The sequence below is a fragment of the Bacillus rossius genome, chromosome 17, assembly GCF_032445375.1.
Source record: "Bacillus rossius redtenbacheri isolate Brsri chromosome 17, Brsri_v3, whole genome shotgun sequence".
Lineage (NCBI taxonomy): Eukaryota > Metazoa > Arthropoda > Insecta > Phasmatodea > Bacillidae > Bacillus > Bacillus rossius.
This window is the reverse complement of record NC_086344.1, coordinates 9751184-9775845: the sequence shown is the minus strand read 5'-3', so window position 1 is coordinate 9775845 and position 24662 is coordinate 9751184. Positions and strand designations below refer to the sequence as shown.

Genomic DNA, 24662 nt, shown 5'->3' with positions numbered 1-24662 from the left:
CAAGATGGCGGAGAATTGTTTAAAGGTTGTAATATTTTTTAAATTTAAATATCGCGCCCTCTGGTAGCAACACTTGTTACTAAATATATCGATTAGCATTCGACCTATCGAATGGTGCTGCGCCCTGGCAGCTGAAATATGAAATAAAAGTAAATATATCGATTAGCATTCGACCTATCGAATGGTGCTGTGCCCTGGCAGCTGAAATATGAAATAAAAGTAAATATATCGATTAGCATTCGACCTATCGAATGGTGCTGCGCCCTGGCAGCTGAAATATGAAATAAAAGTAAATATATCGATTAGCATTCGATCTATCGAATGGTGCTATGCCCTGGCAGCTGAAATATGAAATAAAGATGGCGACGGTGGCACACTCTGGTAGCCAACTTGAGAATCAAGTTGGCGGCGCCTCTGGCAACTAATTTTTGAATTTGCCGCGCGATACTAGCGACATCTACCAGCCAACTTGAGAACCAAGATGGCGGCGCCTCTGGCAACTAATTTTTGAATTTGGCGCGCGATACTAGCGACATCTACCAGCCAACTTGAGAACCAAGATGGCGGCGCCTCTGGCAACTAATTTTTTGAATTTAGCGCCATCTGGTAGTCTGTGCTGGAATTAAAGATGGCGGCTGTATAATAATTTTTAATTTCAAATGTGGCGCCTTAGGTATGCATTAAGGAAGGCAAAAACACCCTCCCCCCATTTATCATAAACTTGCCGTCAGTACATAGCATATATAGATTATTTATTCCACCATATTCCAATTGGTCTCGTGGTCTAGTGGTCAAGGCGTTCGCCTCGTAACCACGACATCCTGGACGTTTTCACGTCCCATGGATCGAATCCCAGCCTCGGCACTGAAAATATTTTAGTTAAAATAAAATAATACCTGCTGCTACTTGGTGGCGACCAACAGAACTATATGACATCACACAAGATGGCGGCCTCCAGCAGCCGAAACAAGATGGCGACCAGGAAAAATCAAGATGGCGGCCTCCAGCAGACGAAACAAGATGGCGACCAGTAAAAATCAAGATGGCGGCCTCCAGCAGACGACACAGAATAATGACGTCACGATTCGAAGTTGGTGGAAATTTCTAGAAATACAAAATGGCGGATTTGCGAATTTGCGATTTGCGGATTTGCGGATTTGTGAATTTGCGGATTTGCGGATTTGCGGATTCGCGGATTTGCGGATTTGCGGATCTCCGGATTAGCCACTGGATTAGCGCATAAAAAACTGGATTTGCACATAAAAAACCATAAAAAATGCGTAAAAAACCATAAAAAATGGGATAATCCCAAGATTACCCCGCTCCCCCCTCGCCTATGTTCCAGAGTCGGCACGCTCTCCCTACTGTTGTGGTATTTCGGCGTTGTGGTAACGACCCGTACAAAACATAGTTCTTTAAATAAATATTCACAATCTCTAAATTAATCTTAGTAATATATTTACAGTGTTAAAATTGTAATTTTTTCAAAGTTAATACCTAAATAGTTGCCGGGCAAAAAATAAACAGGAAATACTTATGCACTTCCAAGAATATAGATATTACAAACCAAATCTAATAAACAAGAAACAATTAGTTATCAATTTTGTTTTTCCATAGCACTAATAAGCCTGAGTATGTAAGTGGAGACTATAAAACTGTGCCTATAGTTAATCTGTCAATTTAATAGTGTAAATCTAAGCATCATTTGTAGTTAGTGAACTGTTTAAACATATTTAATTGCTGTAATTAATAGTTTAATTTTGCGAAAAAAAAACTAAAACAGGGAAAAATAAAAATATCGTAGCGGGTATCGAACCCGCACCCGCAGATTCAGCCTATGCATTTAACCACCTCACCAAACAGCTGACTTAATAGTCGTAGAAGAAATATCCATTACATACAGTCTTCTTAGATTAAAATTTTAACTGACAACTGCGGCAGAGTCACACGTTATTGCTATATATTCAAACCCTACAAAGCTTCCAAATAAATTAAAATCCATAAACTTTACCCGAAGTTTAAAACGAAACCGTTGTTTGAACAATATACCTACTTTTATATGAAACTCCCATTTATCACAATGTTAATGATGGGTTCCACTACTACTAGCGCCGTTAGTTCGCAGGCCACCGCTAGCTTCTCTAAGCCAAGGATACACGCCAAGGCAAAGGATAGGAAGTTTCCAGTACTATCTACATGGCCGTGCCTATGCTGTGATACATCCAGCCCTTTACTTACTCTATGCATCCAGCTAATGAGCTCCGCCCCACAGGACCACATACATTTTAATAATGCCAAAATAACCCGGGTTAAAGACTGTAAATGCAATTTATATTTTGTTAAAGCTAGGCATTAAGTTTATATGTTACGTTAACTTAAAAAATATTTTATGCGGCCACTTTTTAGATTTGTAATATGTTTATGTAGTGTGGTGAATGGTAATTGGTAGGTCTAAATGTAAACTTAATAATTTAATGGTAAAAATATTGGTACAAACATTTTGTTTGGACAATGGTATATTTAGTATGCGTAGAGTAATGTATTTTTGGGTATTTCATTACATTTTTGCAATTAAATTTTCAGTTAACCTTTTTGAGAGTTTTCTTTGATTGTAACACGCAAGTAAAGATGCAGAAAATTTCATCGAATATTTTTAAATTACAATTATTGTTATCCAATAACTTTTTTTTTGTTACAGTCTGCTGCGTCTGGCGCTGTTTCATTAATCCACCAATAATCTTCCACTTTGTTATTATAAGTAACTTTCAAATAGTTTAAATTTTAATGTACTTATATGTATAGTGGTGGTGATGACGAGATGTTAAAAGATTCAGCACATCGTTTTTTTTTTTTTTTTTTTTTTAAAAAGCTAGCACAGCGCCTATTGTGAGTTACGCAAAGTCTGTAACAGCCTTTATTCAATTTCTGCAAACAATTGATAAAGTATTTTGTTTATTATTATTTTCAAAACACATTCTTTTTATTGTGCCTATTTGAACCCTAGTATTCATACAGGATATCCCTTATTTTGGTGATAGCGATTTGAGTAACTGCCCACGCTTATGTGTACACCTTCATTCAGTGGTATCCAAGTTAAACAAGTATAGCAACACATAGCTTACCACATAACAATAACAAGAAGTGTACACGTATAGAAATTGAATTCTGAATATTCTATACACTGTGGTTTGTACAACAATTGGCGCACATCGGCTGCTCGTCCCATTTCACATCGTTTACTATACTACAATGCGTATAGAGTTACGAAGTGAATCCAATAATATTATTTAATAAGATACTACATGTATTTAAATTAATAAATTTTCCCTGACTTGGCTATTAACTAGTACCAACTATTAGCAGTTGGTGTCTACACAATGCGGCTTACATTTACCGCTATGCACAGGCATCGAACCCAGGGTACCTAGGCTCGAGGCCAAGCGCTATTTTTGGACTAGTCTTTCAATAACAACCTCGTCGAAGTCAAGGCATGGTACGGCGTGCGCGTAGCGCGTGTGTTGCGGGGATGTCTACCAAACGCATATTTTTACTGCTTCTCCAGTCTGCTAACATTGGTCGGGACGAAAATAAAACGACCCTGCGTAGATGATGGCGGCGGGGGGTGGGGGGACGGTCGATGGGGCGACATGGGTGGTCCGTCGCGCGGACATTGACTGACACAGTGTGGCCCTGCAATGAGTTAACTGGTGGCCCTTAATCCTAACACGAAAAAGTCACATCATAGTATACGTTTCTACGCTAGTAGTAAGCGGTTTACTGTGGAACCTTTTGTCTGACTAGTGGCTAGTGTTGTGGCCCAGCTGGTAGGCAGTGGCTATAGTGTTGTGGCCCAGCTGGTAGGCAGTGGCTATAGTATTGTGGTCCAGCTGGTAGGCAGTGGCTATAGTGTTGTGGTCCAGCTGGTAGGCAGTGGCTATAGTGTTGTGGTCCAGCTGGTAGGCAGTGGCTATAGTGTTGTGGTCCAGCTGGTAGGCAGTGGCTATAGTGTTGTGGTCCAGCTGGTAGGCAGTGGCTATAGTGTTGTGGTCCAGCTGGTAGGCAGTGGCTATAGTGTTGTATTCCAGCTGGTAGGCAGTGGCTATAGTGTTGTGGTCCAGCTGGTAGGCAGTGGCTATAGTGTTGTGGTCCAGCTTGTAGGCAGTGGCTATAGTGTTGTGGTCCAGCTGGTAGGCAGTGGCTATAGTGTTGTGGTCCAGCTGTTAGGCAGTGGCTATAGTATTGTGGTCCAGCTGGTAGACAGTGGCTATAGTGTTGTGGCCCAGCTGGTAGGCAGTGGCTATAGTGTGTGGCCCAGCTGGTAAGCAGTGGCTATAGTGTTGTGGCCCAGCTGGTAGGCAGTGGCTATAGTGTTGTGGCCCAGCTGGTAGGCAGTGGCTGTAGTGTTGTGGTCCAGCTGTTAGGCAGTGGCTATAGTGTTGTGGTTCAGCTGCTAGGCAGTGGCTATAGTGTTGTGGTCCAGCTGGTAGGCAGTGGCTATAGTGTTGTGGTCCAGCTGTTAGGCAGTGGCTATAGTGTTGTGGCCCAGCTGGTAGGCAGTGGCTATAGTGTTGTGGCCTACTGGTAGGTAGTGGCTATAATATTGTGGTCCAGCTGGTAGGCAGTGGCTATAGTGTTGTGGTCCAGCTGGTAGGCAGTGGCTATAGTGTTGTGGTCCAGCTGTTAGGTAGTGGCTATAGTATTGTGGTCCAGCTGGTAGGCAGTGGCTATAGTGTTGTGGCCCAGCTGGTAGGCAGTGGCTATAGTGTTGTGGCCCAGCTGGTAGGCAGTGGCTATAGTATTGGAGTCCAGCTGGTAGGCAGTGGCTATAGTGTTGTGGTCCAGCTGGTAGGCAGTGGCTATAGTGTTGTGGTCCAGCTGTTAGGCAGTGGCTATAGTATTGTGGTCCAGCTGGTAGGCAGTGGCTATAGTGTTGTGGCCCAGCTGGTAGGCAGTGGCTATAGTGTTGTGGCCCAGCTGGTAGGCAGTGGCTATAGTGTTGTGGCCCAGCTGGTAGGCAGTGACCCAGATGGTAGGCAGTGGCTATAGTGTTGTGGTCCAGCTGGTAGGCAGTGGCTATAGTGTTGTGGCCCAGCTGGTAGGCAGTGGCTATAGTGTTGTGGTCCAGCTGTTAGGCAGTGGATATAGTATTGTGGTCCAGCTGGTAGGCAGTGGCTATAGTGTTGTGGTCCAGCTGGTAGGCAGTGGCTATAGTGTTGTATTCCAGCTGGTAGGCAGTGGCTATAGTGTTGTGGCCCAGCTGGTAGGCAGTGGCTATAGTTTTGTGGCCCAGCTGGTAGGCAGTGGCTATAGTATTGTGGTCCAGCTGGTAGGCAGTGGCTATAGTGTTGTGGCCCAGCTGGTAGGCAGTGGCTATAGTGTTGTGGCCCAGCTGGTAGGCAGTGGCTATAGTGTTGTGGCCCAGCTGGTAGGCAGTGGCTATAGTGTTGTGGCCCAGCTGGTAGGCAGTGGCTATAGTGTTGTGGCCCAGCTGGTAGGCAGTGGCTATAGTGTTGTGGTCCAAATGTTAGGCAGTGGCTATAGTATTGTGGTCCAGCTGGTAGGTTGTGGCTATAGTGTTGTGGTCCAGCTGGTAGGCAGTGGCTATAGTGTTGTGGTCCAGCTGGTAGGTAGTGGCTATTGTGTTGTGGTCCAGCTGGTAGGCAGTGGCTATAGTGTTGTGGCCCAGCTGGTAGGCAGTGGCTATAGTGTTGTGGTCCAGCTGGTAGGCAGTGGCTATAGTGTTGTGGTCCAGCTGGTAGGCAGTGGCTATATTGTTGTGGCCCAGCTGGTAGGCAGTGGCTATAGTGTTGTGGCCCAGCTGGTAGGCAGTGGCTATAGTGTGATGGCCCAGCTGGTAGGCAGTGGCTATAGTGTTGTGGTCCAGCTGGTAGGCAGTGGCTATAGTGTTGTGGTCCAGCTGGTAGGCAGTGGCTATAGTGTTGTGGTCCAGCTGGTAGGCAGTGGCTATAGTGTTGTGGCCCAGCTGGTAGGCAGTGGCTATAGTGTTGTGGCCCAGCTGGTAGGCAGTGGCTATAGTGTTGTGGCCCAGCTGGTAGGCAGTGGCTATAGTGTTGTGGCCCAGCTGGTAGGCAGTGGCTATAGTGTTGTGGCCCATCTGGTAGGCAGTGACCCAGATGGTAGGCAGTGGATATAGTGTTGTGGCCCCGCTGGTAGGCAGTGGCTATAGTGTTGTGGTCCAGCTGGTAGGCAGTGGCTATAGTGTTGTGGTCCAGCTGTTAGGTAGTGGCTATAGTATTGTGGTCCAGCTGTTAGGCAGTGGCTATAGTATTGTGGTCCAGCTGGTAGGCAGTGGCTATAGTGTTGTGGTCCAGCTGTTAGGCAGTGGCTATAGTATTGTGGTCCAGCTGGTAGGCAGTGGCTATAGTGTTGTGGCCCAGCTGGTAGGCAGTGGCTATAGTGTTGTGGTCCAGCTGTTAGGCAGTGGCTATAGTATTGTGGTCCAGCTGGTAGGCAGTTGCAATAGTGTTGTGGCCCAGCTGGTAGGCAGTGGCTATAGTGTTGTGGCCCTGCTGGTAGGCAGTGGCTATAGTGTTGTGGCCCAGCTGGTAGGCAGTGGCTATAGTATTGTGGTCCAGCTGGTAGGCAGTGGCTATAGTGTTGTGGTCCAGCTGTTAGGCAGTGGCTATAGTATTGTGGTCCAGCTGGTAGGCAGTGGTTAAAGTGTTGTGGCCCAGCTGGTAGGCAGTGGCTATAGTGTTGTGGTCCAGCTGTTAGGCAGTGGCTATAGTATTGTGGTCCAGCTGGTAGGCAGTGGCTATAGTGTTGTGGCCCAGCTGGTAGGCAGTGGCTATAGTGTTGTGGCCCAGCTGGTAGGCAGTGGCTATAGTGTTGTGGTCCAGCTGGTAGGCAGTGGCTATAGTGTTGTGGCCTAGCTGGTAGGCATTGGCTATAGTGTTGTGGTCCAGCTGGTAGGCAGTGGCTATAGTGTTGTGGCCCAGCTGGTAGGCAGTGGCTATAGTGTTGTGGCCCAGCTGGTAGGCAGTGACCCAGATGGAAGGCAGTGGATATAGTGTTGTGGCCCAGCTGGTAGGCAGTGGCTATAGTGTTGTGGCCCAGCTGGTAGGCAGTGGCTATAGTGTTGTGGCCCAGCTGGTAGGCAGTGGCTATAGTGTTGTGGTCCAGCTGGTAGGCAGTGACTCAGATGGTAGGCAGTGGATATAGTGGTGTGGCCCAGCTGGTAGGCAGTGGCTATAGTGTTGTGGTCCAGCAGGTAGGCAGTGGCTATAGTGTTGTGGTCCAGCTGGTAGGCAGTGGCTATAGTGTTGTGGTCCAGCTGTTAGGCAGTGGCTATAGTATTGTGGTCCAGCTGGTAGGCAGTGGCTATAGTGTTGTGGTCCAGCTGTTAGGCAGTGGCTATAGTATTGTGGTCCAGCTGGTAGGCAGTGGCTATAGTGTTGTGGCCTAGCTGGTAGGCATTAGCTATAGTGTTGTGGTCCAGCTGGTAGGCAGTGGCTATAGTGTTCTGGTCCAGCTGTTAGGCAGTGGCTATAGTATTGTGGTCCAGCTGGTAGGCAGTGGCTATAGTGTTGTGGCCAAGCTGGTAGGCAGTGGCTATAGTGCTGTGGCCCAGCTGGTAGGCAGTGACCCAGATGGTAGGCAGTGGATATAGTGTTGTGGCCCAGCTGGTAGGCAGTGGCTATAGTGTTGTGGCCCAGCTGGTAGGCAGTGGCTATAGTATTGTGGTCCAGCTGTTAGGCAGTGGCTATAGTATTGTGGTCCAGCTGGTAGGTAGTGGCTATAGTGTTGTGGTCCAGCTGTTAGGCAGTGGCTATAGTGTTGTGGTCCAGCTGTTAGGCAGTGGCTATAGTATTGTGGCCCAGCTGGTAGGCAGTGGCTATAGTGTTGTGGTCCAGCTGTTAGGCAGTGGCTATAGTATTGTGGTCCAGCTGGTAGGCAGTGGCTATAGTGTTGTGGTCCAGCTGTTAGGCAGTGGCTATAGTGTTGTGGTCCAGCTGTTAGGCAGTGGCTATAGTATTGTGGTCCAGCTGGTAGGCAGTGGCTATAGTGTTGTGGTCCAGCTGGTAGGCAGTGGCTATAGTATTGTGGTCCAGCTGGTAGGCAGTGGCTATAGTGTTGTGGCCCAGCTGGTAGGCAGTGGCTATAGTGCTGTGGCCCAGCTGGTAGGCAGTGACCCAGATGTCAGGCAGTGGATATAGTGTTGTGGCCCAGCTGGTAGGCAGGTTGCTCTTTAGTCTAGAGAGCGCGACTCCGTTCCCGACCCGTTCTTTCTCAATGTGATTTTCTATAACAATAAATGATTACAAAAAGAAGTTTTATTATGTGCGTAAAGTCTATTGAAATTAATACTGGACATTTTCACGGTCACATTTACTGTTGGTATCTGTATGCGTCTCGAATGCGTCTATGACATGCATGTCCTGCAGTTACTGTGCGCCCGTCATATTCTCGCACGTAGCAAAGCTCAATCCTCAATCCTCAATCCTCGTTCCCTGGCGAAACCAAACATCAGTCGCGTTCGTGACGGGCGGCTTTATTTAAATCTGACCCGACACACATGAATTATGATGTGTTTTTAGTTTAAATTATTATTTGTACCACATTATTTGTATTATATTGATACGGTTTATGTGGAGAGAACTACTGGGTTCGTAACGGATAGCCCAATTAGTACAGTTTTATTTATTACTAATGTCTATGCTATAAATTTGATTACTGCACTAGAGATTTCTGTCCACAACAATTAGTCTTACACTGATCATTGAAACATGAACACTCTCCACTGGAGCTTGGCTCGACAGTGGCTCGCTCTTCTGTCCGCCTCTGTCCGCTTCCTTCGCACACTCACCCACACCGCGCCGCAGTACAGTCCCCAACTATCGCTCGCCAGGCCTTCACTCGCAGGTACCGCCTCCCGATAGACTTGGTTCGCTCAGCAAGGGCCACCTGCCCTCTTCACCTCTCGCTGATGGCACGGGTATCGCCAGTATCACTCCCCGAGGGGGAGACTCTCTCCGCTGCTCTCAGTACCCTCGGAACTCCCGCGGAGGCCGGCGTTGTCGCTAATATACCCGGGGCGTCCTTCTAGAAGGGACGAGAGTGGCTGTGACGTGTCGCGTCATCCCGAGCCAACCCGACACCCGAAACACCCAGAACAGCGACGCCTATTCACGCCACTACTCGCGGCGGCCTCTGCAAGCCCGGAATTCCCAGGCCGCTGAAAGGCGACAATAGCCCGAAGCTAGAGGGTGCGCAAGGAGTGGAGGGGGGTAGCGAGGACCCTTGTAATCCGGCCAGGCATGCGTGGCATGCCTCACGTCAGTGGACGGCGCGTGACGTCAGTGGCAGTGCCAGCCAGCTCCGAACCTGGCGCGCGTCGCAGGCTTGTCTCCTGCGGTCGTAACAATATTATCTTATTTACCACGTACACTAGTCGGTGCGTGGCATGGGCTCAATTTCCGGCCAGTACCTATAAATTTTTATGATGCACGTGTCTCGCATATTTTATTTCTGTACATGTCCTGACTCGGTTAGTTTTATTTCTGTAGCATGTGTAATATAGTTTTTCATACAACATATTTATTTGTATAATTTTACACGGAATAATTATTATTTTTGTATGTTAGACGTGAAAATTTTTAATAGTTTGTGACTGGATTATTAACAATTACCGATGATTAACAGTTAGTATCTACATAATGTATTGTAAAAGCCTTCCGGCTTACATCTGTGTTTGGTCAAGTCCTTAACCTCTTCTCTGCTACATGCAACTTGTTATATTATCACGTCTCAACTGAGTGACATGATACAACTCGCGGCAATCTAAATTGGCGCGGCATGGACGTTTCCCCCTCCCCCTCCTTCAGCTAGTGCTCCGTCCCCCTGTGAGACATCGCTCCCTTCCCCTTGTTTTTGTGTTCCCCCCCCCCCCCCCCCCCCCCCACGCCGTTCAGCGCATGCGCGCCTGGCTCAGGGCATAACTATATAAGGTCTTACCGGCTTAACTTCTTAGCTTTCATTTATATTTTTAGTTAGGTTTAGGTGGTAACTTGCTCTGATCTTGTAGTTTTCAGTTTACATAATTTTCGTGATAGTAAATGTGCAACGTGTACGGACGACGATACATGGTGGGTACTCGTATGTTATTTGGCCTCGATTTGGTGAATAGTTGTTTCTAAATTATTAGTTTTCAGCGGCCGCTCTCAAATTCTCTTTGGCTTTAACCGTTTTAGTGTGCTTTAAATAGTTTATATAGTTTGTTGTAACCATGTCCCGTCGTACCGCGTCGCGTAGCGTCGGCTAGCGTTTCTAAGTAATCTTTCTGATCCTAGTTTGCTTTAGTTTATTTGCATGTCTATTGCTATGATTAGTAGTTTGCGTAAATGCACAATTTTTTGTTTAATCCAGAATTAATGTTCGTAACATATACGTCCGTTCCACACGTTTGTATTTAGTATGGCCCCGTTGTTTTGGGTAAGCCCGATGGAGTTAAATGCAAGCTGTGTGATTGTAAAGTCTTTTTGCTTCACCACTATGTTGAGGCTTGCGTTGCCAAATTAATTAGAAGGTCGACGATCGTGTTAGCTTCATTTGTAATACATTTAACGTGGTAACAAGCAACACATATACGCTTTATATATATTTTTAAACACATTTATGTATGTTCTACCTTTGAAGATGTTAAGACCATATTATATCATTGTTAATGTCTATTACGACTTACCGAAGGGCGTGTGTACCTTATCATCTTATATATATATATATATATATGATGGATGTTAACAATTTTCTTTTTGAATTTGTGGCATGGGATTTATTTAGGTACCGTATGTGTTTTGTTCAGAACTCACACAGCTTTGATCTCTGTAAAGGAACAGAGGTTATTTATATATATTTTTCTTTTCTTATTACTGCGCTTGCTCCCCCCTTGCCTTGCAGCTCAAGTTAGAGGTTTCTGGGTCGGTTTTCGCACGGAATCGAACCCGGCACCCTTCACATGCAGCCATTGTTAACGTATTCCTGCAGTCACGTGCCTTCAGTCCGCCATACTTTGTCACATCGTTTTAAATTTTTTTTTAACGTATTGACATAATGGAGTCTTATCTTGTAGCCTTGAAGCCTTGCAGCCTTGTAGCTAAGTCAGTGGTGCTATCTGGTAAAAAAAATCATGTAAATAATGATGGCAGACTATGGCGCTCTCTGGCAGCAACATCATGAGTTAAAGATGGCTGACTGTGCCACTATCTGTCAAATGATTTTAAAATTTAAATTTAGCATGCTCTCGTAGCAACATTATGAATTAAAGATGGCCGACATTGGTGCTATCTGGTAGCCTGTGCTGGAATTAAAGATGGCTAATAGTGGCACTATCTGTCGACCAATTTGTAATTAAATATGGAAGAAACACCCTAGATTAAATATGGAAGAAATACCATAAATTAAAGATCCCATAAAAACCTTAAAGATGTCTGCCAGATGGCTTAACACCTTAAATTAAAATTTGCACCCTCTCGGAAAATATTTTAACCCTGCCACACATAACTACTACTATTGGCTTAGACATACTTGGAAAGCATATATAAGTACGTATTTTATTTATTCTCCTACTGGTATGCTGACTGAGTAGTTAAAGATGTATGTTTTCCAACATAAACAAGCTGTGGCGTTCCTCAGTTAGGGGCACAGCCTTATCAATAGAGATTTTTGTACAAAAGAAAATTCATCAAAACAGTGGCACCAACTACCTTCAAGCTTTGGAACCAAGAAATTCGTTATCAGAAGACGAAAACAAGATGGCGGCTGAATCAATACCAAGCTGGAGCCATAACAAAAAATGCAATGGTGATATCACAGAATGGAAGAAGGTTCTATAATAATAAAAGGGCGGAATCCAAGATGCCCGCCGTGGTCAAAGGTTATGGTCAAAAACCAAGGTCATGGTCAAAGTCAATTACAAGATAGCAGAAGGAATAATGGATGAATTCAAAATGCAGACTGATTAATGGATTAATCTAAGATGGAGGATAGATAAAGATAAAACCATCCATGATAGCGGAAATATTAACAGATTAGCGATGATGTCACAATCCAATATGGCCGCTGGATCCTTCACTACTCCTCCACTATTCCTACTGTATTATATAATGATTTTAAAGTGTTCAGAATTAGAATAACTATACCAAATTGTTGCAATTCTTGTCAGCTTTGAACCATACAGATATTTGCAGTGTACCATGTTAATCTCTGGTAAGAAGTAAAAAACGTAAACTAAAAAGTATTGGCAAAACGTTTTCTTGTTTGAATTTTTAATACTTTTAAATAAAGAAGACTAGCTGGTTTCTCTGCAATATATTTCACGTGACTTTGCTGGCTCTACACGAGTGAGATTCTTATACACAAATAAGTGATTGATAGAAAACATTAAAAACCTAGTTTAGTGTTTAAGTCAAAACATTTATTACTCAATCATATGTAATAATATTGCAAGATAATTGATAAATATTAAAAAAAAATATTTGTTAAAATTCAATCCTAGAAAAATCTAAATTTTGAAGGAAATTAATTTAAAAAAAAAACAGGTGTGTTATTGGAAAGCTCTTTCTTTGTCTTTTTTTTTTACTTCGGCGACATGTAAATTAATTCATATTTGTTTTATGTCCTACTTCTATGCGTAATAACTAGAGACCGGAAAAATTCGCGGATTCATTTCGCGGTAGGCTAGACTCCAAACTCGTTCACCTTCATTCTGAGTCAGTGATTGGAACACCATTTACCTGAAGGACTCTAAGCCAATGAAAAAACCTTCAACAAAAGAAGTATCAAATCACTAGCATCCCACGTGTCACGAGTCATTATGCAATGAGATGGTGTAATCTTCCCCAGTACACAGAGGATCGTGGAGTCTATCCTAGAGGTCATTGGAACCGCGAATTATTCCAGGCTCTAGTAATAACACTGAATATGAAACATCTCCAAAGTTATATTTGACTCCCAACTTGATAAACTACACAGATTGAAGTACTGGCCCTAGTAAGAATGCAGGAAGAGTGCCGGGACGTGCGCAGCCTACCTTGATCTCGGCGAAGGTGACAGGCTGGGTCCTGTAGCGCTCTGCGCGTGCTCCGTGGCGAACTGGCTTGCGCACTGTGCGGCGGTGCAGACGAGACAAGGGCTCTGGGTACACTGCATCCATCACAGCTCGTGCGAGCAGTGCCACTCTTCATGAGCTGCTCTGTGCTGGATGTCCCAGGTGCTGCAACACATGCGCGCCTTGCACAATCCCTGCAACAGTCCGGATATTCCAGATACCGCCACCTCCTACCTTGGAATTGCCTCAGTGATGCCATAATTCAATATGGCGATTTTGCATTAAATTTCGTGCCACGAAAATCGGATAAAAATAAAGATTTTTCAAGATGGCAACCGTAAAGAAAAGAGCAACGTTTTTAAAATATAAGATGGCGGGTGTACAATTTTATATATATATATATATATTCAATTATTTTCGGAATTTTTTGGTCAAAAATGGAGTTTTAGTGCTTACAGTCAAGGTCAAAGTCGTGACCTCGGCGGCTTAAGGCGGCTTGCTTTTAGGAATCTTAAGCTTTTTTTTTTTTTTTTTTTTTTTTGAATTTGGGATCTTATCAAAGGCATAAGTCTTTTGAGGCATTCAGAATTCCGGATTTTTTTTAAATATTTGTAGGAAAAAAATAGGGAATTTTTTTTTTTCAAAAACGGGAATTTTTCCCTAGAAATAGGGAATTTCTTTAGGTGTTTTGAGGAATTTTCCAAGAATTTTGAAGGTCAAGGTCATCCAAGATGGCCGCCGTGACTTCAATGCGGTCGGTCATTTACCTCCTCCACAATCCACAACCAGGAACCAATCCCTGGAGTGTGTACAATTAGCGAAGCTGGAGGAAGGTGGTTAAGGACTGCGGACGGGGTTGTGATGGGAAGCTTATCGTGTGGGTATTCAAATGAAAGGGAAAAGGAGGAGATCAAGGGTCATTCCGAATGAAATCCAAAACTTTAAATAAAGAAAAAAATTACTTGACCACCTCAGAATTGTATGAAATTTAGTATGAAAGTTGTCGTCATAGAGATTAAGAATAATGGCCAATTATACCCCCAAATATCTCAAACGGTTTCACAATTAAGACCAATAGCCTATACCATCGTATTAAATGAAAACGATGTGGAATGAACAATATGAATTACCAGTTGAAAAAGATTATCTATGTCCAGAACTAATTATATGTATTAACGGGGTTATTTTGCCCGTTATTCTAGACAGTTTGGCCGAAATATCATGCATTAGTTCAGATAGTGTTGCATGTATACTAAATGCTAGAATAAAATTACTCATGCTTCCAGTACCAACTTAGAAGATATTAGATGTAACCTCAAGATTCATCCCTATAGTAAATAAACAAATATTTCTGGACATAACTAGATTAGATAACTCCAACTAAATAAATCATTTAATAGTAAAATGATTAGTAAAACCTGTAATTTTGGTAGTCGATTATTTTGGCTAAATTTAACGTTATTTTAGATTTCGGTGGTTGATCACGCCTCCAGATTACTTACACAGACGTCTGATAAACGAGTAGCCTTGATTAGTAACAAAACTTTTTATTTAATATGCATCATAATTCTACCCAAGAATGAATGGCTTCCGAATCCGATTTACAGGAAACGATCCGAGACATAAGTGTCGTAAGTTCTCACTTGAAAGAACTTCTATTTTTGTTGATGAGATATCATGATGTTTTCTCCTATAAACCTGGATAAATACATTATTTCAGGTAAGGATAAAAGTGAAACCGTAAGAGGTATTTCATATAAAATCCTACCCGATACCTTCTAAGTATTTCAAGGAAACGAAGAGCCAAGAGTATTTGAATCTCATTATTGGTTGGAAGGCTATTGAAAGGGCAGTCAGCCTTTATGCCAACCCCATTTTATGTGTAAAGAAGAAAGACATATTTGTGATACTGTTTGGATGCGCTTGATATTAATCGAGATACATGACAGTCCACGTACCACTAGCGACATAATACATCTGTATCAGTTGATTTGTCTGCGGGATATTGGCAAATGCCGTTACGAGAAGATTTTAGAAAGTATACAGCTATTCTGTTAAACAAATTACGAATATGTTTTCCAGGTCATGTTGTTCGGGTTGTGCAATGCAGTTGCCGAATTTACCCGATGTATAGATATAATCTTGGTCAAGCATGCAAACCTTTGTACAGGCATATACTCATTACTTTGCCTAGCTATTCTAAGTGGAGAGATGCCGGTATGACAAAGGAATGTGCTATCAAGAAAACTTCGTAACTACAGCGAGACGTATGGATTGTCTATTCACGACCGTACTAAAGATTATTTACGAACTTCAGTTAACACTTTTTCAACTAAGACCTGTATAAATAATGATGCAATGATGGTAAATATGTGTGAATGAAATGAAGCGAGCCAGGGTAAAACCACAGTCATAGAAGAAAAAATTGTTACTATTTATGTATTGAATTTATTTTGTAACTAATAAATAAGAGAAGGGTGTTTTTGTTATGAAATATGCTTTGAACCAAAACTATGTTAGGATAGATATTTACAATTCAAATGAATGTGATAGCCCACAAGGATCTAATTTAATGTTATTCTGAACAGCAGATGGCAAATATGTAAACGGTAACTCTCCGGTTTAATCTACTGTCAAAAATGCATGTATTTATTACAGTTTTCTTGTTGCTGCTTATAGTGTCGCTACTATCACTTACCACTTTGGTTCTCTGCTACAACTCGTTCATTGACATTCCTGACAATTTCGTTACTGTACTTCACAAGCCATTTCCTGACAAATACTACACTAAAATATGCATAGTAAAGTAACGTTAAATTTGCGGATGAAAGCAGAAGCAACTTCAACTGTGCACATTTTAAATCAAACCCCATACCGAGAACGGGTGGGAACCCTTGCTCTGCATAATAATTAGTTGTGTGAGAGTCACTAACCGTGGAGACGTGTGGATGTAGAGACGTGTGGATGTAGAGTGTGGCGGCCGAGATGCGCTCCGCAGATGCACGCACGGCCATCACCACGCACGGCACACACTGCCCGCACGTCTCGCTGTTCTCAGTACTCGCCATATGACTGCGCGCCGGGCGCGGCGCTTCTATTCCTGGCGGCTTGGCTGACTTGGCCTCCGCCGCGTCACTGCTGCCTCTGCAACACGCGCCAGCATTCGCCCGAGACACGCACGACCCGACAACCACACCTTTTATACCCAGACATGCTAGAAACACATTTATTTATTTTCTATTTATTCAATTTTTGTTCTGTAGATCCCATATGGAGGTAAGGACTCCGGGATATAGAACAAGTCAATTAATACAAATATATACATATATACAAACAAACTGTACAACCACAAAAACTAAATATTACACAGTACTTTTACATTTCAATAGTAAGAAAGAGAGATTTAAAAAAAAAAAACACGGGTACATAAAAAAGAACATGGGCACACAAGAAATTGTATAAACTGAAGTCTAAACCTCAGAGTGAAGAGTTAGTTTACAAAACTCAATATTTTTCTCGTTTTGTGATGTATTTAAATACAATTGACCAAACATCTGGAACTGGTTTACCATGCGCAAACGTCGCGTGATGGTTTGGTCCCGCTATAGATTCCGAGCGTTTTGTGTAGGTATTTTTTTTCCGTATAAAACGATGTATTTTAAAGTAGAAATCTAATATCTATTCGGACATAACCACCTACTATTTAATTAACGGAAATACGAAGTTGTCTGATGTGTAAATTTTCTTTTAAAGACGTTTTTAAACATTATAATCTTTATCTGTTCGTCTGCTATGATTATGCGCGAGCGACGATTATGCGATAAAACAGAATATTTGCTGATTTATCAATAATTATATAAATGATTTAAATAGATTGTTTAGGTACTAACCCAATAGCTTATTAGCTTTTTTCTAAATTTCAATGTATAATAAAAGTTTTTTATACTTTATGTAAGTTTAATGGATTTAAGATTAATTACATATTAATTTTTTATCAAGCATTCCATTGTTTACTATAAACAGTTAAAGTACTGATACATCTTTTAAAATCTGTTTCAACTTATTCTATAGATTGCTTGTAAAGGCTTTTTTAGGTTACAAGGTGCAATAAAATCAAGGTTTGGTTAGGTTTAGTTAGGATGGTTTGGGTTAGGTTTGTTCGGTTATTGATAATACATTATTTTAATTTTATTATTAAATTTAATTTCATTTAGGTTTGGAATTTGATAATATTAATGCTGAAAATATGATTCATAATTAGTTGTATATTGTATTTAAATTTGCTGTTACCTACTATTCCTTGAAACATTTTGTAATTACGATATATTTGTTTAAATTACTGATCATATAGGCATAACTCCTTATATTGGAGGAATACCTGCAATTAATTATATATATAATAGTAGAATTATTTTTATGAATTAATTGACATAAATTGCTTAATGTTTTAAAATGTTAATAGGCATTGTTTTAATAGGAGTTACTATAAAATATGATATAAAATATATTAAAAATAAATTTTAAATTGTATCATAAAATATATTATTCATATTGTTTCTCTAATTAATATTGCTACTATTTTTTGTGTTATTTTTGAGTTGACTATAATTTTATGGATTGAGGTTAGAATAAATCCTCCAATAGCTCCAAAAATAATTGATAAATGTTTTGCATTTACATGTCATTCAATTTATTGTAATCATATTTGATAATACCATGAAAGGTATATTTTTGTCATTTAATTAAATAAAGCAATTAATTATATTTATCCTTCTATTATTTTTGGTATTCAGATTAAATGGTAAAATAGCTGTTTTTATTTTTATTGCTTTTATATATTCTTTTTATAATTAAATTTATATAATTTTTATTATTGTGGTGATAGATAGATATTATTAATATTGAAGGAATATTTTATTTTAAAAAGTGGGTAATGCTAATTCCTTTGTTAATTTTTTATCTGTAATGGTATAAATAATACTATATTTATTTCTGTATCTATTAAAATTATAAACTATTATGTTGATGAAATAAAAATTATTACTCTGTTTCCCAATAAGGATAAAAAACATATTTTGATTTATTAATAAATATAAAAAAGTTTAAAATCTATTGAAGAGTTATGAACCCATTAGTTTTAATCTTAGCTTATTTTCTATAGTTTGTTGTATATGACTATAAGATTAGGATACTTTAGGTAGGTAATAGTTTAATTTTTAGTATAATTTATTTCATATAAATTACTTTTTATTACATCAAAACAATCTTTTCATTCACCATTTCATTATTTACTATGAATAGTTCAAGGGATAATACCTATATATTTTAAAGTATGTTCGATCTTATTCTATCTTATTCCCGCTGTCTGTCTGTCCCTATGTATGCTTAGATCTTTAAAACTACGCAACGGATTTTGATGCGTTTTTTTTATAGAGTTATTCAAGAGGAAGGTTTATATGTATAATACATGCATAATATAGTAGAGAAACACTGATAATTTTAGAGGTTTCTAATGTGATGTCATAAATAAACTAATTTTTTTGCGCTTACATTTCAAACGCTGGCTTAACCCTACGAGATAGATCAAAATAATGTACCTACTACAGTATTGTACACCTTAAAAATGTTTACAAAAACGTCCGCGATGGTATATGTCTATCTCTTAGGGATAACTCACAATAACAATTTTTTTATCCATTACTATTTACGAGAAATAATGGCTTATTTACGAAGCGATTTTAAGCAATACAGCAATATGCGAAAATTGAATCTGAGAGATTGGCCTACATCCGTAATAATCAAACTAAATTGAGAGCAGAAAATTATTATAATATCAATATTATATAAAGACATCCTCTAGTATATTTAGTATCAGCATTGCTCCCGTGCGAAGCCGGGGCGGGTCGCTAGTATATTATAAAATACATTATCAAATACATTATCAAATATATTATAATATATAATTATATTTTATTTGTTATTTATAATTGACAAGTAAGCTATAATTTTATGTTATGAGGTTTGTTTTAATGCTTCAATAACTCCATAAAATGTTTTAAATGTATGGTGCTTGGTCATTCAACTTATTACAGTAAATTTTGATAATACTATTAAAAGTATAATTTGTCATGTAATTTTAAATAAAGTATAATTTTATTTTATTCCTTCTTTTATATTTAGTAACCATAAATTATATTTTGAAATATTTTATTGTTAGTTCTCTTATATATTTCTTTTATAATATTTATATAATTTTTTATTATTGTGACAATAGATATTATGATGATTGATGCAATAGCTTGAATTATAAACTAGGTTAATGCTATTTTCTTTTATGCAAATTTTTTCTATGATAAATAGTATAAACTATTTTTTTAATTCCTATTGAAATAATCATGAGTTTGATTAAATTGTAATTATTACTCTTGTTTCTGATGATAAAAATAGAATATTTGTTGATTTATTAATTAGGTACAGCAGGGCCGCGTCTAGGGGGGGGGGGGGGGCAAAAGGGGCATTTGCCCCGGACCTCACATTCAAGGGGGCCTCAAATTTTATCAAAAAAATATATCATTATTTAAAGTGAATTCCCATTTTATATCTGGCGGAATAATAACTTGTCTTTAAATTAGATACCTATTTATTTAGTTTTGTAAAGCATGATTCCACAATAAAACCACACCGTGCTGTAACTTGTATGGTTTTATTTATAACTACTGAGTAAGTCACCGACATCGACGCCGGTCCATGAACCTCCTCAAACACTAGAACCATGTGATTGTGATGGTAAGTTGCCTTTGACTTTACCACTTTCAAGCTCTGATAAAGTTAAATAAAACACAGAAGTAACTAAAATAGATAATTGTAATCTCATTAACACAACTCCAAAAATTCCCATAACTTCTAGAAACTGTGCTAGGACTGAAAGAAGTGTAGAGTTTGATAGTGCAGTGTTAATAGAAGAAATCCAGCAAGATCCTGCGGCATGGCCTGGCAATATCACTGACGAAATGATTAGTTATTGTGTTGATAAGGGGCCGGACTTTTTTTGTAATAATGATGGAGACTACACAGCTTCTGCTAGGCAATATCCAAAATGTACTCGTCAACTAACATCATCTGCATTTGTGAGAGTTCTTGAAAATGGAGAGCGACAGGAGAGAAAATGGTTATTGTACTCTAAATGTGCGGGAAATGTGTTTTGCTTTGCGTGAAAACTTTTCAGTAATTGTAAACTATCAAAATTTGTAAATGGTTTTTCTAATTGGAAGAAAACAGAAGAAAAATTGAGGGAGCATGAAAACAGTATTGAACACAAAGCATGTTCTTTAAAATGGGTTTCAAGAAAAAATAAGAAAATTTCAATTTCATCACATTTAGATGCACAAGTGACTGAGACAAATTACTGGAAGAATGTTCTTGTTAGAGTAGTGGCAGTTGTAAAATTTTTGTGCAGTCGTGGTCTTTCTTTTCGTGGTGATAATCAGATGCTTGGATCACCTCGTAATGGTAATTACCTAGGAATTTCGGAACGCCTTGCTCAGTTTGATCCTTTTTTACAGGAACATTAGGGTACATGGGAACAAAGGAAAAGGTCATGTATCGTATCTTTCTTCTAATATATGTGAATAATTCATTGAGCTAATGGGCAACGAAGTTCGGAAACACATGCTAAATGAGATTAGACAGGCCAAATATTATTCACTGATAGTTGATTCTACACCTGATGTTTCCCATACAGATCAGTTATCTTTTGTGTTTAGATACTGCCTTAACGGTAACATTTAGGAAAGGTTTTTGTGTTTCATTCCAATTTACAGCCACACAGGAAGAAATTTAAGTGAAGTTGTAACCTGTACTCTAAAAGACAGCACCAATGATATCCAGGATTGCCGAGGTCAGAGCTATGAACATGCTGCCAACATGTCAGGAAAATATGGGGACCTACAAGCGCACATTAAATCAATAAACAGCTCTGTGCTGTATGTTCCATGTGCAGCACATTCAGTAAACTTAGTAGGAAAAAACACACGTTGGTGAATGTATTCATGCAACAAAACTGTTTATGTTTTTAGAAAAGCTGTACTCATTTTTCGCTGCTTCCACTCACACGTGGTCAGTTCTTGAAGGAGTTATTTCGAAAAGCACAGGAAATAGCGGAAAGCCAAAAATCACTGTCAAGAGCTTGTCGGAAACAAGGTGGTCATGCAGAGAAGATGCATTGAAAACTCTCGTCATTCATTTTGATGAGATTTTCTGTGCATTTAATGATATGTTCAACGACAAAAATGAAACGCAAGTCACAAGGATGGAAGTGAACTCCCTCATGAAGAAAATGCAATATTTAGAATTTGCTTTTATGACCGTATTTTGGTGCGACATTATGGAAAGATTCGGTGCAGTAACCAAGCATCTACAGAAGCCTGGACTCGATGGTCATCAACTGATGAATTCTTTGAAAGATTTTGTTTCCGATTTGCAAAATAATTTTTATGAAATAGAAGTTAAAGCAACACAACTAAGCAACCATGTGTTACAAACTTTTGTAGATACTATATCTACCAAAAATAAAAAGTTTTTGGATGGAAAAGACGAACTTTCAACTGTTGTAACATCCCACGAGAATTTCAGAATTTCCACATTTCTATGCATTGCTGAGAAGCTCCGCATGGAACTGGAGAAGAGAACTGCTTCCTACAAATATATTGCCTCAACATTTGGGTTTCTTTGTAACTTAACTACAGCAAGTGAAGATGAACTCAAATCTAGTGCTACTGAGTTGGTCAGAAAATACAGAATGGATCTGCAGCCTGTTATTATGTACAAATGAATTATTACACTTATCATCATTTCTCAGAGAGCAACAAGTTGAAGACAGCGTTACATCATTCACTCCACAAAAGGTTTTGCAGCACTTATATAACAGTGATATAATTGATGTATTTCCAAATGTAGCAATAGCACTGCGCTTGTATTTGACACTATGTCATACCCACCATTTTGGCCTCGGCTGGTATAATAGCACAAGCCCCAGGTGCGCCACCCCTCCTACACACTCTATGGGCAGGACATTTAGTTCGCCACCCGCCCCTAGATGGCAGACAAAGGGGAATGTAAAGTAAAGTGACTCTGTCTACCTGCCCCGTCTAACTCAGGGCAAATATGTAAATATATGGTGTTGTGACAAGAAACTGTTAATGATACAAGTGAATGTAAAGAGTTTTGTAAGTCGAATATGTATGCACAGGAAGGGTACAGATGTGCCCTCCCTACTGAATATGTACATATTTTGTATATTTACCCTGGCTGAGCTAAGCCAAGCAGAAAGCTCTTCCCAGTATTTCTGGGCCAATAAAAGTGACTGAATACTTGAGCAGTATTGTTTTAGGCAGCGACCTCTCTGGAGGACCGCTCCTCCCCCTTCCTTCCTTTGGTAGGCAGCGACCTCTCTGCAGGACCACTCCTCCTCCTTCCTTCCTTCTCTGGTAGGCAGCGACCTCTCTGCAGGACCGCTCCTCCTCCTTCCCTCCTCCTCTGGTAGGCAGCGACCTCTCTGGGGGACCGCTCCTACCACTCCCTGCTCTTGGGCAGCGACCTCTACTCGGGGACCGCTCCCACTCCTCTCCTCTCCTCTGCCCCTCCATGCCAAAAAGGGCCGGCCGCAAACGCTCTCGCCAGCAGGGAAGACCCGGGAAGGAGACCTCGGAGGAGCTGCTGAAGCCGTACCAGCGGGGCTATTTCACGGGGCCGACGGAACCCAGCCCTACCTACCATCCCGAGGTCCTTGGGCAGTACTCCCCTGTTCCCTACTCCCCAGAGCACTCGCCCTCTGCGCAATTCCTGTTCCCTCATCCCCCTACCCCCGTCTCACCTCCCAGCTCTCCTGCTCCTCCCCTCATCCCCATCGAAGTTCCTCCCCCTCCCAACCGCCGCCCCCCGAAGCCCTACACGGCCGGTGACAGCCCTCGGGACCCGCGGCCGCAACCCATCTCGGCCAGACTGGCTGCACAGCTGCAAGAGCTCTTCGGCCCAGACGCCTGATCGCGTCGCTCCTCGGGGGTTTTTACCCCCACCTAAACCACTCCAGGGTCCCCCGCAGAAGCCCGGGACAAGTCAATTTGGCGCCCAACGTGGGGCCAGTCAGCTTGGATAACCTGAGGACCACGCCCTGCCTCTACGAGAGCCATCAGCACAGCTGGAGCAAACATCCACTTCCAGGAGTGCAGACAACACCTGGTGGCGCCCAACAGAAGTACCGCGATGGAGGTTACACCGTGCGCCGCCCCAGATTGCAGTGCCCAGGATGGACCCCAAACCCCCTGCGTGTGTTGCAGGACATTATTCCACTTGCAGTGTCTGGGACACAATAAGCGAGACCTCGATCCCCAAGACTTCATCCACATATGCCAAACCTGCCGAGAACAATTGCGGGACCAGAAGCCAACGTCAGTTGTACCACGCCGATGCTTCGCCCAAGGCTGCCCACGGACTGCCCTAGTACTTACCACCTGCAAGAGCTGCTATCGGGAGTACCATTTATCCTGCTTAGGCTGGGAGGACACCCCACTGAACCTCACAGAACTCTCTTTCAAGTGCGGGATATGTAGGAACATCCCAGAAATTCCCAGTGGCGCCGAAACGAAGATGACACCGAGGCCTTTCCGGGGACAAGACCATGAGGATCCTGTCAAACAGCTCCAGCACTGGGAGCAGGCCCTACAGACCCAGGGGATTCCCCAGGGCGAATGGATTGACCATGTCGGAGGACTACTAATGGGAGAAGCTATTGGATGGTGGAAGAGTCATGAAGGACTTTACGACACCTGGGAAGATTTCGCCTCAAGTTTCGCCAACCAGTTCGGCAGCCTGCCACGAATCGCGGAACTTACTGCCCAGTTGTTCAGCCGCAAGCAGAAGGACAGCGAGGAGATAGAGAGTTTCCTCGCCCGCAAGAAGAAACTATATGAACGCCTCTACCCTGATAGAAATGTGAAGGAATTCCTTCCTACGGCACTGGAATTGGTCAGACCCAACCTACGGCCATTCCTCAGACATCCACCTCCCAAGGATTGGGCAGAGCTACATCTCCGAGCAACCGCAGTACAACGGGACTATCAAGAGATCCGGGGCACTCCCACGGGAAAAATGAACACCTTCCCCACTCGGGAAGAGAAACCTGTCAGCCGCCAGGAGGTACCAAAATGCTGGTACTGCCCTGAGAGGCACTTCAACGCAGAATGCCCGGTCCGACGCCAACAGCGGGACACCCAGGACAAGAAGCCCTTGCAGGGAAACGCATAAGGGGAAGGAAACCTACCTCCGGAACCTTCCCCAAGGGAATGGAGGAATACAAGAACCCGCTGGCCATATCAAGAGAACCAGAGGGAGCTGGGCAAGTGACGAGCATCCAGCAGAACCACCCTCGGGTCCTACCCCGCCTTTCCGTACAGCTGGGCCCTCACCAAATCTATGCATTACTGGATTCTGCAGCCACTACCAGTTACGTAAAAGCTGAGTTGGTTCAGAAGACTGGAGCCGCCATGACCACACAAGTACAGTATGCCCAACTGGCACAACGAAACACCCGTATTATGCT

The 24662-nt window shown here is 41.7% G+C and overlaps 1 protein-coding gene across 2 annotated transcripts in view; it reads right to left on the bottom strand.

Annotated features, from left to right (window-relative positions):
* The window catches only part of LOC134541024 (uncharacterized), a 52354-nt gene that overhangs the window by 10558 nt on the left and 17134 nt on the right, over positions 1-24662 (bottom strand). Inside the window, exons 2-3 of one of the 2 annotated variants that reach the window (XM_063384164.1) lie at positions 16000-16210; positions 13049-13231 (exon numbers count right to left, since the gene is read on the bottom strand). In XM_063384164.1, coding sequence (XP_063240234.1) covers positions 13049-13171 — 123 coding nt within the window. In that variant the 5' untranslated portion in view covers positions 13172-13231; positions 16000-16210. Of the gene's footprint in view, positions 1-13048; positions 13232-13583; positions 16211-24662 lie in introns of those variants that run through there. The other variant, XM_063384163.1, reaches the window with a different exon arrangement.